Source organism: Drosophila hydei, unplaced genomic scaffold (assembly GCF_003285905.1).
Source record: "Drosophila hydei strain 15085-1641.00,03,60 unplaced genomic scaffold, DhydRS2 tig00000060-arrow-pilon, whole genome shotgun sequence".
Lineage (NCBI taxonomy): Eukaryota > Metazoa > Arthropoda > Insecta > Diptera > Drosophilidae > Drosophila > Drosophila hydei.
The window spans coordinates 1,043,521-1,056,346 of NW_022045656.1; the positions used below are offsets into that span (position 1 = coordinate 1,043,521).

General features: G+C 40.1%; 1 protein-coding gene across 1 annotated transcript in view; it reads right to left on the bottom strand.

Annotated features, from left to right (window-relative positions):
- Positions 1 to 12,826, bottom strand: part of LOC111599740 (protein slit) — a 63,196-nt gene that overhangs the window by 10,236 nt on the left and 40,134 nt on the right. The window contains 12 exon segments of the mRNA XM_023315500.2: positions 2,201 to 2,272; positions 2,405 to 2,623; positions 3,183 to 3,336; positions 3,447 to 3,604; positions 5,100 to 5,315; positions 6,074 to 6,217; positions 6,286 to 6,427; positions 7,637 to 7,872; positions 8,249 to 8,392; positions 8,593 to 8,664; positions 9,067 to 9,138; positions 9,999 to 10,070. Of these exon segments, the coding sequence (XP_023171268.2) occupies positions 2,201 to 2,272; positions 2,405 to 2,623; positions 3,183 to 3,336; positions 3,447 to 3,604; positions 5,100 to 5,315; positions 6,074 to 6,217; positions 6,286 to 6,427; positions 7,637 to 7,872; positions 8,249 to 8,392; positions 8,593 to 8,664; positions 9,067 to 9,138; positions 9,999 to 10,070 (1,701 nt within the window).

A 12,826-nucleotide genomic window follows, 5' to 3' on the forward strand; every position in this document is an offset into this window, starting at 1 on the left:
TTCTACAACTTAACTATGCCAGCCTTTTGGCTAAGACCAACAAGGAACAGGTCTAACAATTGACAGCTGAAAAGAAGCTTTTTAAGCTATATCAATTGAAGACAAGCCTATTAAAGCTTTAACAAATTGAGCCCACATACACAAAGCTTTCAAGGCACCTTGGCATGGATTAATTTCTTTTAACGTAAGCTGTGTCTCTTCAGCATTAATATATTAATATAGTCAAGCAAACTAAACTTATTCGAGCTTAGATCTATGGGGCGCAGTTGAAGTGGTTTTTGTAGCTCTGGTATCACTCGTCTATTTTGTAATTTTCTGAGCGCTTTTCCTATAATTTGTGGCATATTGTTCTGCTAAACTCAATTACATATTTGATTGACACCAGCTGTAATTGCATTATGACTGCAATGATATTGAATATCAGCTTCGGCTACGCACAGCTTTGAACGGCTTCATTAATTATTTCCAATTTTGCACTTTTGGCATGCAAATTGCTTGCGGAGCATATGTTACACTCACTCACTTGGCACGCAGAGCAGCATAAGTGCTGTAAGACCTTTAATTATGCGCTCGGCTAAGAGCAGGCGAAACAATGGCTCGCAAATTACATTGGCAATTCCAAACGTTACACCAAGTCCAGACTAATTTAATAAGCAATGCTGCTTTGTCATGCTATCAACGTTGGCTAGCAGCTGGGTCTGCGTGGGTGTGTATGGGTGTGTATGGGTGTGGGTGTGCGAGCAGCCGCAGGCAACTAACTAACACTTTTGGCTGGCACCTACTGGCTCGCCACCCATCCCAGCCACCTGAATGATGGAGCATGTGGATGTCGTGTGGTGCACAGCACTTAATGACTTTCATTGATGCTATTTATTAGCTAGTTAAATGAATTTTACAATAATTTTAGATGCGGCCAAAGAACCGCAACACCTCGCACCAAAGAGCACACACACACACCTATCGTAAGTACAGTGCAGCCTAACGAAGTTGAATTTAATTATATGAAAAAAGTCAGTTTGCCAAGAGGCAATGAAAATTTAAGAGAATTATAAAATTATAATGAATTGAAAAATTTGTATTAAATAAATTAAAGATATTATTAGAGATTAAATTTTAATTTAGAATTATAGATTTGGAGATTTATGAAAGCTTTAGAAGAGCTAAAAACCAGGAAAAACAATCAATATTTGACGTAGCATGCCACAGCTCAGGCGTGTGACTGTTTTAACTGCACCTAAACTAATCACCAAAAAGATTTTTAACATTCTTCCAAATATTTTTCTTGATTTTCTGAATCCATTCCATGGATTGCTGTATATCAAGTTAATTTTAGTCAATGACGCCTGTTTATTAAAAATGATTTAAATTCATTTTCAATTAGCCATCAATTTCCTGAAAGCATTTGCAATAAATCTCAATTTTCAGTTTTAAATAACGCTTTCTTTAAAACATGCTCTTTGTTCAACTCAGCGAGGTTGCACTGTATATGGTTTAGCGCTCTTTATTGAACTCAATTTTAATTAATTAAATCATCGAAGGCACAGCACACACTCGCAAGTCTGCATGTGTGTGTGTGTAGTGAGGGTTGATTTACAACAGGCGCGCACAACAATGTGGAGCAATACACACACACACACACACATACGTCATACATTGTAGTTGGGATACATGAAGACACCGGGTGAGCCTTGAGCTATATGAGACATGTGTGTGTCTGTCTGTGTGTGAGTGTGCATGTGTATGTAGTTCTTATCGTAGGCAGCACTGCTATAAATTGAAGTTCAATTGAATTATATACAATAGATGTTGGCATGCAACGAAGAAAAACTGATTTGTTAAAGCATCAGCAGCAGCAGCAGCAGCAGCTTCTGTTTTGATGTGAAATGCTGGCAATCAGATGAAGTTCAACTAGGGAACAATCAAAACCATTAACCTCATTTTATGTGCCTGTGCCCTATCAGCGCAGGGCGATGGCGGGCAGCGGAGCGCGAGTGAGGGCGGGGTCATGTAAACTAAGAACGGGGCAATTAATGCCAAAGCTAAATCATTTATCTATTGAAGTGCATGCAGCGCACCGCTTGGCCACTTGGCACAGTTTTAATAGCTATGCATAGCCAGCAGACGCATCAAATGCCAAAGACTTCTGCCAGGCAGTGGCAGAGGCAGCGGTAGTGCGGCATCGGGGCGTGTCAGTACTTACAAAGACGTCAGCGAGTTGAGATGCTCGAATGAACCAGGCATGACGCATGAAATTTGATTGTCATAAAGATTGCTGCAATTGAACGAAAAGTAAAAATACATAATTTTAATATTAAGGCAATATTTAAATATAAATACTATTTAAAGGCTATACTCTATGTGCTACACTTTATAGGTTAAAATATATATAACCTTTTATACTTACAGGGTTTTCAGCTGATGCAGTCCGAGGAACATTTTATTCGAAATTTCCTTTATCTTATTCTCGGCCAACTGCAAATCCTGAATGCGCGATGCACCCTCAAAGGCATTCGGCTCAATGCCAGTCAGCTGATTGCGCTTCAGCTCCAGTTTAACCAGATGCGGCAAGCGTCCAAACAGGCCATCCGAATTAATGCGTCCCAATTCGTTGTCATTGAGTAAACTATGAAAAATATATCAGACAGACTCGGGTTAAAGTCGATGTTTAATGTAAGCAGCTTACTTAGAATACAACAAATGAGCTGAAGTTATTATAAATTTACTGAACTCCTACGACATGTTCACATTAATCTAATGGCTTAAATAATAGGACAATATTTAAAGCCAACTAAGTACATCTTTGGCTAACAATATACAATCTGAATTGTTATCAAATTTATTAAATTATTATTTTATTTATTTAGATATTTTCTTTATTTATTTTATTTATTTAGATTTATTTGTTTTCTGCGTTTGTCAAAAGCTTGAATAATACATAACTTATATGAGAATCTTTACTTTAATATCATTACGTTGCTATATCTATGTTTATATCTATTATATTCGAATTGAGTTCACTAAGCCATAAGACATAACTTGAAGTACATAAGACTTTTGCTATAGAAATGGTTAGCAAATAATTTATGAGCTGCCTTAAGAGCCGTCCATTTAAGGCGGGGTAACACTTATATAAAATGTATTGTGATAAGTATTCTAGGAGTTTAGTCTTGTTGGTAACTTACAGCTCTGTGGTATGCAATGGAATGTCGCGTGGTATTTCCTTGAGACCACGTCCCGCACAGTCGACCGTTGTGCCCTCGCACTGGCACATGGATGGGCAGTCTGAGTCCATGCGACACTCGCCGGATAGCTTCATTCGCAATTCATCCCAGGAACCTGCACAATTGTCAAGTGGGTGGTAGTGGGTGGGCGAGTTGGTGGAGGTGGGACACACAGTTAAGACATATTCTTTTACTTGTCTTGTTTTGCCCGTCGGGCGCACTTACATTTGAATTTCTCCTCGCGCAAAGATTCAATGCGCCGGCGATGCATCCGCTTCGGTGACTCACAGCGTGCTCCACTTGTCTCTATGGGATTTTTGTGCAAATAGTCGGCCAGCCAGCGCAGATTGCAGTCACAAATGAAAGGATTCTTGGCCAAATGTCTATACACACACATATATACAGATTTATATATATATATATGTATACAAGTATTTTTCGTTGTGTTGCAAATGGAAAGAAAGCAAGAAAGTAGCATTGAGCATTTGTACTGAATGGAGTGAGGGGAGTTGCTGAGGAGGGGAGCAGCGGAGGAGCGGATGGCACAAGGAAAGGCAAAAGTCTTGTTGGCCGTTGTGGATGGAGGCTTGAGACGTCTTAAAAGTGCACGAGCCCTGCGGCTGCAACGTTTCCGTTGTTCGTTGCTGTTGTTGCCAACGTTTTGAAAACTATTTTCAAAGGCAATCCTTGCCCAAGAGTTTTCCCTGTTAATGCCGTGTGACAGAGTGGCCATAAAATAGCTAGCAACTAAAGTCATCTTAAATCATCTCTTAATTATAAAACGAAACTAAACGGACTAAACTTAGCAGCGACTACGAAGTTTCCTAATGAGACTATCTGATGAGCGCAACTCAGTGACTCTGTTGCGAATGGCTCTAAAAATAAATAAATAAAGTTATGTCTACTTGCTTAAATAAAATATAATTTGTTTATACCAGCTGCAGGACTAATACTAGTAAACTAGTTCTTTCCTTAAGGCGTTAATCTGATTTATTTCAGGAAGTGCATTTCAAATGCTAAGCTGATTTTTCAATCAAAGATTTTTTTGTCTCAAGTTCCCGACTTTGTACAAATAAAAATAATTATATATAATCTCTCTGCTAGGTAAATTTTATTAAATAATTTTCCATAATGTACCCTGTACCTTTTTGTAAATATATATTTTGTCGATTCTTACGACTTTGTCCATCTATAGGAAATCCACAATATTCACTAGTTAATTTAAGCGCACAAATTTCTTTCAGTATTCCACTTTCTTATCTTCTGAACAGCTTCTTATTGGGCAAATAGCATTTCGACCTACTATGTTGTATTTTCCCCAGTTACTTGCTTTCTAGTTGACAACCCTGACAAATACTTAACCCACTCAAGCGAGTCGTAGACCATCTTAAGAAGCGCACAGCACTTAAGCCCAGCGCATTTATCGATACTCGAACGTGCCTGCCTCCCGCCCTATGGTGGCCTAAACAAAACGCGTCATCTTTTGTTCGTAGAACATCTTTACGGTTCACAAACGATATTTGTGGATGGGGCCATGGGGTTTAGACGGAGGCATAGAAAAGGCGGCTGCTGATGTTGTTTGGCTGCTAAACAAATGTCAACGCGAGCCGCTGTTGCTGCCAAGTCAAAGGAACTACTAAATGCACTTCAGAGGTTTAACACCAAGTGCCTCTGTGCTCCTCCATTCAAAAGGCGAAGGAGCTGCCTGTTCTAAGGGGCGTCTCCCCACTTGCAACATGCACTCGCCAGCCAAGCCAAAGCCAACCTCTCAATGTGGGCGTGGAAGTTCTAGTGGTATTTGAGGGTGGGCGAGGTAGCAAGGGGCGCGGGTGAAGGGGCGTGGAGTGTGGGGCGTGGGGCTTGGGGCGTGGTACTTACACCGTTTTGATGCTCTTCATGGCGTCGAATGTGCCATTAGCCAGCGACTGAATGTTGTTGTCGTAAAGTGAGAGCAAACTGAGGCTGTGCAGGTCGCGGAAGGCATCCTTGCGTATGCAGGAGATCTCGTTGGCATTCAGCAGCAGCAGCTGCAACGAGCCAAGTCCTTTGAATACGCCCGAGGGCAAATCCTTTATTTTATTGCCATACAACACGCTGTAAGCGAAAAAAACCGAGTTAAAAAAGACAAAGCAACTGAAACACAAATGGAAATGCAGAACAAGCCGAATGGGTAGCTCCGGCAAGCCGACGAATGAATACCCTTGCAGATGATCTTTTTAGTCGAAGACAGATTCTGGCCTTTACTTACAGACTGATATATTATGGTAAGGCAGGTAAGCTAACCAATTTATCTGTCTCTATATGCTGAGATTTTTGCGAGCTTAAGCACACACACACACACATACTGTATACATTTGATCTGGAATATCTATACTTTATGAAGCCAGCGGGGTCTCTGTTTCATAATACCCGCTGCAAGTATATAAAATGGTAGGTGAAACGTGTGTTGCTTCAAGTTGTTGTTGCTGTGGAGTCATGTTGTTGTCATTGCGGGCGGCAACTGGTTTGGCACACACACAACATACAACACACAAACAGTCTCACACTGCGGCAAAAGGGGGGCAGCACATTGTGGCAGGCACAGGCAGAGGCACAGGTAATCTGATGCCTTGCGGTGTTGGCAACGCTTAGTATAGGCCGATTAGCCCCTCAAGCCTCAGCGGAGACCCTTGGGCCCAGTGGCTGTCAGGAGTGTGTAACGGACGGATAAGCGGACAAACGGACGGACAGACAGACAGACAGACAGACTGACTGACTGACTGACTGACTGACACTCCACACACTCAGCGAAGCGACTGCACATTTTGTTGGCATTTACATGAGCTACTTGTTGCTAATGTGCATCTACTTACAGCGTGGTTAGCTGCTTTAGGCCACTTAGCGCATCGTGTGCAATGCGCGAGATGTTGTTGTTCGACAGATCAATGCGTCGCAGTCGCCGGAAGCTGGAGAAGGATTTTGCTGGCAGTTCAGTGATGAAGTTCTGCTCCAGGCGCCTGTAAGCGAAAATTTGAAACAACAGTTACAATGTGCCTAAATTTGTTATCCATGTGGTTAGACTTACAGTTCGGTGGTATCATCCGGCAGCGTAACGGGCACACTCGTCAGACTCTTCTCACGGCAATCGACAATGCCATCGGCACAGCGACAGGGGTGGGGGCAGCTGTTCTCCGCGCCGCATTCCATTGGCGCATGCTCGGTGAGACCTGAAAGTGTGCATGTAGCAAGTGTGGCATGTGTAAAGCAAACTGCATCTTGAGCTGGTTACAGCGATTCATTCAGCAAACCAGAGTTGAGCCACTTGGCTCTGATTTGATCCACAGCAGTAGCCGAGGCAACTGCAACAACAACAGCAGCAGCAGCAGCAACTACATAATTATGAATGCTACTGCAGCGCGCAAAGATGCAGCTGATGGCTACCCAGCAACAACTTAAGCTCCAACTGGAGCCACAGCTGCCGCTGGTCATAAATGTTTACCCACATAATTCCATAGCATTTTGTATACAAAACGAAAGTCAAACACACGCTAAGAAAATAAAGCTCTAACTAAGCTGACGAACGTAAGATGATCTTGAGATGCCCTTCCTTCATTTTATAATTTTTATTTCGACTGAATAATTTGTTTAAAATGTAATTTAATAGTCGGCGTCTTCTAAGAAATGCCTCGACGTGTCTCTTCCTTGAACTCTCAGATCATTCCATTCTTCCTTTAACTATGCAAAAGCTATATTCCAGCACATCAGACTCAAGACCTGAACTGAATTCAATCAAAAATGAAATATGCCATTAAACAGGCAGCAAACATCGAATCAAATCAAGTCAAATCGAATTAACGCCTCATTTAACATTGCGCTATTACCAAGCTTAAATACGCAAGTGCCTGATGGAAGCGTGTAACTCTTTATGACATAGAGCATAACAAGTACAATGTAACGATGGATGAAAAACTCGTTTCATGGCATCGTTTGGCGCACATTTTCCGCTTCATTGAGCGCCAGAGTTTGGAGTTGCTCACGTTCGAGTCGAGTCAAGTCGATCCATTAAGAGGCTTTCCAAATGCTGCTTTAGCCCGCAGCATCTGCATCCCAATCAAGCAAGCGATGACGGCGTTAAACGTTTTGGCAAACACACGATGATGATGGTGCTCACCCTTCACCCCTGCCAAAAGCCGCCTCTGTCCCTTCGCTCTCCGCTTGTACCCCGAGCTGCTGCTGTTGCTGTTGTTATTGTTATTGACTTGAGTGGGCGGCACAGTGGGGCGTGCCCATATGACTGCTTATGATTTACAATGCTTTGTTCCAGTCAATACTGGCATATAAAACTAATTAATTTGGCATAGCTTAGCTGAAGCCCCACGACATTTGTCCGTTTTTGGAGGGCGCCAGAGCTGGAAGCGATGCCATGTGGTCCATACCTGAGCATTTGAACTCCTGATCGTGCAGGTCCGCCACGTTTTGGCCCTTCAGTTGCGACGGCGATTGGCAGCGCGTGTAAGGGGCGAGACGCGGCGCGCTGCGTAGGTAGCGCGACAGCCAGGACAAATGGCAATCGCAGGCGAATGGGTTATCCGAGAGGCGCAGCGCCCGCAATTTTCCCAATCCCCCGAAGGCATTGTGCGGCAGGGCGGTCAAGTTATTGTTATTCAGTGTGCTGTGTGCGGGTACAAAAGAGAAGGCAGAAGCGAAAATAAGAGAGAGAGCCAGCTAGGTTAAGAGGTGGGGCTTGGGGGAAAATAAGTTGCATTATTGCATTATCAAGTGAATGCATCTTTGCCTCTTTGCCAGGCCACACTTAGGGATGGGCAACAGCACATTCGCGTGTGTGTCAATACTTTTCCTTTACAGTTAGAACACATAATGCATTCACTTATTCATTATTCAGCGATCATCGTTTTCCAGCACTGCATCGCTTACAACACTGTTTTCTAGGATTGCTTATCAAGTCTTCATATATATAGCATATATTATAAATAAGAAAAGTGCACCAATGAATTTGCCCATCCCTAATTGCTTCGGCCAGTACTCACAGTATTTCCAGCTCCAACAATCCCTTGAAGGCATGCTCATCCATACATGTGATTTGATTGTTGTCTAGCTGTAGGCTCCGCAGCGACTGGGCGCCCTTAAAGACCCTCCGGCCGACCGTGGTGATGACATTGTGCGAGATGTCCCTGTCGAGGCGAGCCGAGGTTAGCAGGCAGGAAGGCAGTAGGCAGCAGGCAGGCAGCAGGCAGGAGGCAGGTGGGCAGGCGGGAAGAGGAAGGATTTGAAAGTCAGTAAGTGTTTGTAATCTATGGGGCTACTGCTACACAATATATGTAGGTAGAGTATAGGTAAATATAGTTGCTACAGAGCTACGTTGATTACTTACAATCGCAAAAGACTCGCTGAACTTGTCACTAAGTTTTCAGGTATTGCCTTAAGTCGATTGTTGTTTAGGCGTCTGATTTATAGAGTGAAGTGTTTGGTTTTTGTTTTTTGTTTTGTTTTGTATTTTTGTTTGGTGTACGAGCATATTAGATACGCAAAACGAAACGCAACGAAAGTGGAGAGATATGCATAAAACGAAACGAGAAAAAGATACAAAAAGTTAAACTCAAAACTCAACAAAAATCGAATTTTGCACGTTACAAGTTTAATATTATTAATTAATTAATTGATTAATTGATTAATGTATTAATTTCTGATATGCGCTATGTGCATCTATGTCTATAAAGAGCAGCAAATTGTTGGTTAGTCAAAACGGTGAATTAGTGGTAAAAATCTCATGCACTAGCATCGCATCGGCAAGTCATTCGATTGGTTTGCTATCCCAACCTTGCAGTCGATGCAGTTCACTACTTACAGTCGCTCCAGCGAAACCAAGTCTTGCAGAGCATTCTTCTCAACGGTGTGTATTTGGTTGTCCGTCAGTTGACTGTGGAGAGAATACACAAATAAAATAATCGCTTTTTAACAATTTCATATTTGAGCATTGACTTGATTTTATATTCTCAAATCATGTCAAATATATATGTAAATATCTGTCTATCAAGTTAGAATTCATATGAAATAATATAATTTATATAAGTATTGTAAGTATTATATTGTAAAGTTATAATAATAATAATAATAATATTAATAATAATAATATTAAAGATCTGTTACTGAAGACTTATTTCTATCTTATTTAAAAGTAACTATATTTAACAAGTCACATAACTTAACTTTAGTTACCGTCGTTAATTACTTTACTAGTTCATCAAAAAATCAGATTATTCTTATAAGATTGCTCTTAGAATTTCTGGTTTCTTGGGCCAAACTAATATCAAATCAGATTCTCATTATCTTTATATAATTTATTGCTAAGCATTTTGGATTTAGCTAATCCAATGCTTTGGCCATTGCAAAATGCAAATATATTTGTGACTATCAGTCGAACAGTACAGTAAATACACATGTTGCGAGACCAGTTTCGTGCATACTTTCAATTTCAATTTACAGTTGATATTTATGGGTACGTTATCACGACATTTGGTGTCAATTTGCATGCAACATTTTGTATTTCGTAATGATAAATTTTAGACAGAATTTACGAACACAAACTTTGGCCTGAAACTTGAATACGCGTTTTACGAGGTTCAAAAGAAATATAAAAAAAAATAAAAAAAAATAATTGAGAATATTTGTAGTTATTATCGTAGAGAGAACTCGACTTGACTTCAAAATAAATATGTAAAATCTTCTTAAACACATAATAAATAAAGTATTAAAATACGATATACGACTTATACTTACAGCATGCGCAGCTTGGTCAAGCGCTGAAAATCCGACTCGTATATCACGGTCAAATTGTTGCCCTGCAAATCGCTGGAAAGCAAAAAGAAGAAAGAAAGAGAAAACACAATTAAGAGATCTTAACTTTCGATTGGGGCTTGTCTTTAATTATGTTGCAACCCGAGTAGCTCGCTAATCGGAATCAGCTGGACAAATGCTGAACCATGTGCGCTCTGATAATAATTTTTAATTGCTTGTAAGACAAGGCACATGAACAACGGCAACAACAACAACAACAACAACAACAGAAGCAACAGCAACAATCTGAGATATGCATTCAAGCAGCTGGAGCAGATGCAGATGTAGTCAGAGTAACGAGAGGTAGAGAGGAGGGTGATGCTGCGGCTGTAGCTGTTGAAAACGCAGCCTTTTGTCTGATAACAAAAATATGATATTTAATCATTTAACATGCGCAGGAAGAAAACTTGTTTTTTAGTTTTATGATAGCGCAGAGAGACCAACAGACAGATATACACAAAATTTGTTACCTGTAGATGTCATAACAATGAAATGCAACCTAAGAGATACAAAATACCTGAAAAGAGCCACAGACCGTGTGCGCATGCGCAGCCAGCAGCAGCAACAACAGCTCGCTGTGCCTGGTGCCTCAGCTCAGCTGCTTTTTGAGTAAGGTTGGCAGCCAGAGCCAAGCTACAACAGGTAGTAAGACCTTCAGTCTGGGCCCAGAGCCAGAGCTAGAGCCACAAACGAGAAATATTTTTCAACTTAAGCCTTAATGAAACTCGCATCAAGTGGCCGATGAGCGCGTACACTGAGAGAAAAACATAAGGCACGGGTTATACATCTGAGCTATTAACGCCAAAAAAGTTTAAAGGGAAAACATTGATATATATAATTAAGCTACATAAAGTTATTAAGCTAGTATCGATAACTTATTTGAAATTTACTAAAATCTGTTTCTTCGTTCAGTTCCTCTCTGCAGCTTGCTAACTTCTTCCTCATTCATTTTGTCTTGCAACTGAAAATAATGTAATACCTAAATGGAACTTAAGTAGCGTTTACTCTTCAAGCTCAGTGTATAATTATGACCAGGTCGAAGCTGCTACACACAACATGTACACGGCACACAAGCAGAGTTTTTTAATGAGCTTAATATCTTGGGAAGATGTGGGCATCTCTTGCTTAGATTCAACTGATTACAGACAGAGACACATCGAGATACGCCTGAGACTTAAAACAAAAGACGAAAATAAATAGAAACGAAACAAAAAAATAAAATAAAATAAAAATGCAAAAAGCAAAAGCCTCTTCTAATTGCTAGACATTTTTCAAAATATTTTTTAAAATAATTAAAATAATCGTAAGTTGTTTGTCAGCTTCTGAGTCTTTGGCTTTGTGCGTGTGCGTTCGCGCTTAACTCTTTCTTTCCCTTTGAACCCTGTGTTATAATTAAACATTTAACATATAGCATTTAAGATTTAAATTCATTAAATCTTTTGAAGCATTCACAAATTGGGCGAGCAAAAAGCTTGCAGCTTTTTAGGGTCCCAATTAGATTTCAGCTCGAGTTGCTCGTTTCATTTTATCATTTTTTCATTTTTCTTTTCTATTCTGTTGGTTGTCTTTGAAGATTTTGGCAGCTATAAATTAGGCTCACCTTTTCGAATTTAACTCAACTGAATTTTTTTGCTTTTATTCTAAAGGTGTGAAAGGGCTTTCGAGCACAAATTGGTCTGTGAGTTCGCCAGGGTTGTGTGAGGTCCCCGGCCAAAGTTCTATGCAAAAACTGTTTTCGTGTCGATTCTAGAAAACGTGTGGGTGGCTGACTAGCTGACTGGTTGACTGGCAGACAGTCAACCAGTTGGTTACCATTCTAATTCTAGCTCCCTCTCATCTTCTATCTCTCTCTCCTGTAACTATGCCGCCTGTCGCTCTGCTGTGTAATTAAATGGCAAGAGTCGGCTTGGTCTGGGTCTGAGTCCACATTGCTTTGGCCCCAGCTCCAGCCCCAGCCCCAGTTTTGCATTGGGCATTGTTTTTGCTGTCCCAGTGTGCTTTGCCTGCCAATAGTTGTGGGCATGTTCAATATTTGATGGGCACAGCACACATATGAGTGTGTGTGTGAGCTCCACAAAGAATCTATGCTAGCATTAGGGTGACTCAACTCAGCTGATGATTATCATGGCTAATACAAACAGTTCTTTTTATGTATGTATTCAGTCATTAACGTACCATCAATTAAAATGTCACTAAGAATCCTTTAATTAATGCCAGATGACTAGTTCAGCAGAGCCTTTCGGCTGCTTTTATTACACTCTATTTTTTGTTTTTTTTTTTTTGTTTAATAAAAGGGTTACTGTGTTGGCGCAATTTCTATGTGGTTTTAGTAGCTCTACTATAATTAAATTAAAACTAATGAATTAGCATGCAAAAATGTGCGTAGCACTAAATAATGTATGTCAAAGCTCAACACAAATTATAGGGCTCGGGCTTAGAGAGTGGTTTCAGCAGCAGAAGGTTCTTTAATGCATACTTGAAATTTGTTGAAAATGTTTCAAAGATTTAATTCCTTAAAGTTCATAGAAAAAGTTGTAGTAGTTTTTTAAATATTCAAAAAATGAACATGAGTAGAATTTAAATTGTTGACGTATCTGTTAACAAAATATTCCAATATTATATCAAGCTTAAGCATATGCAGTAATACTGATATATATGAAATATATATATATATATATATATATATATATATATATATATATATATATATATATATATATATATATATTTATTTATAATCTAACTTCTGGATATTCAGAGTTTGTATCGAT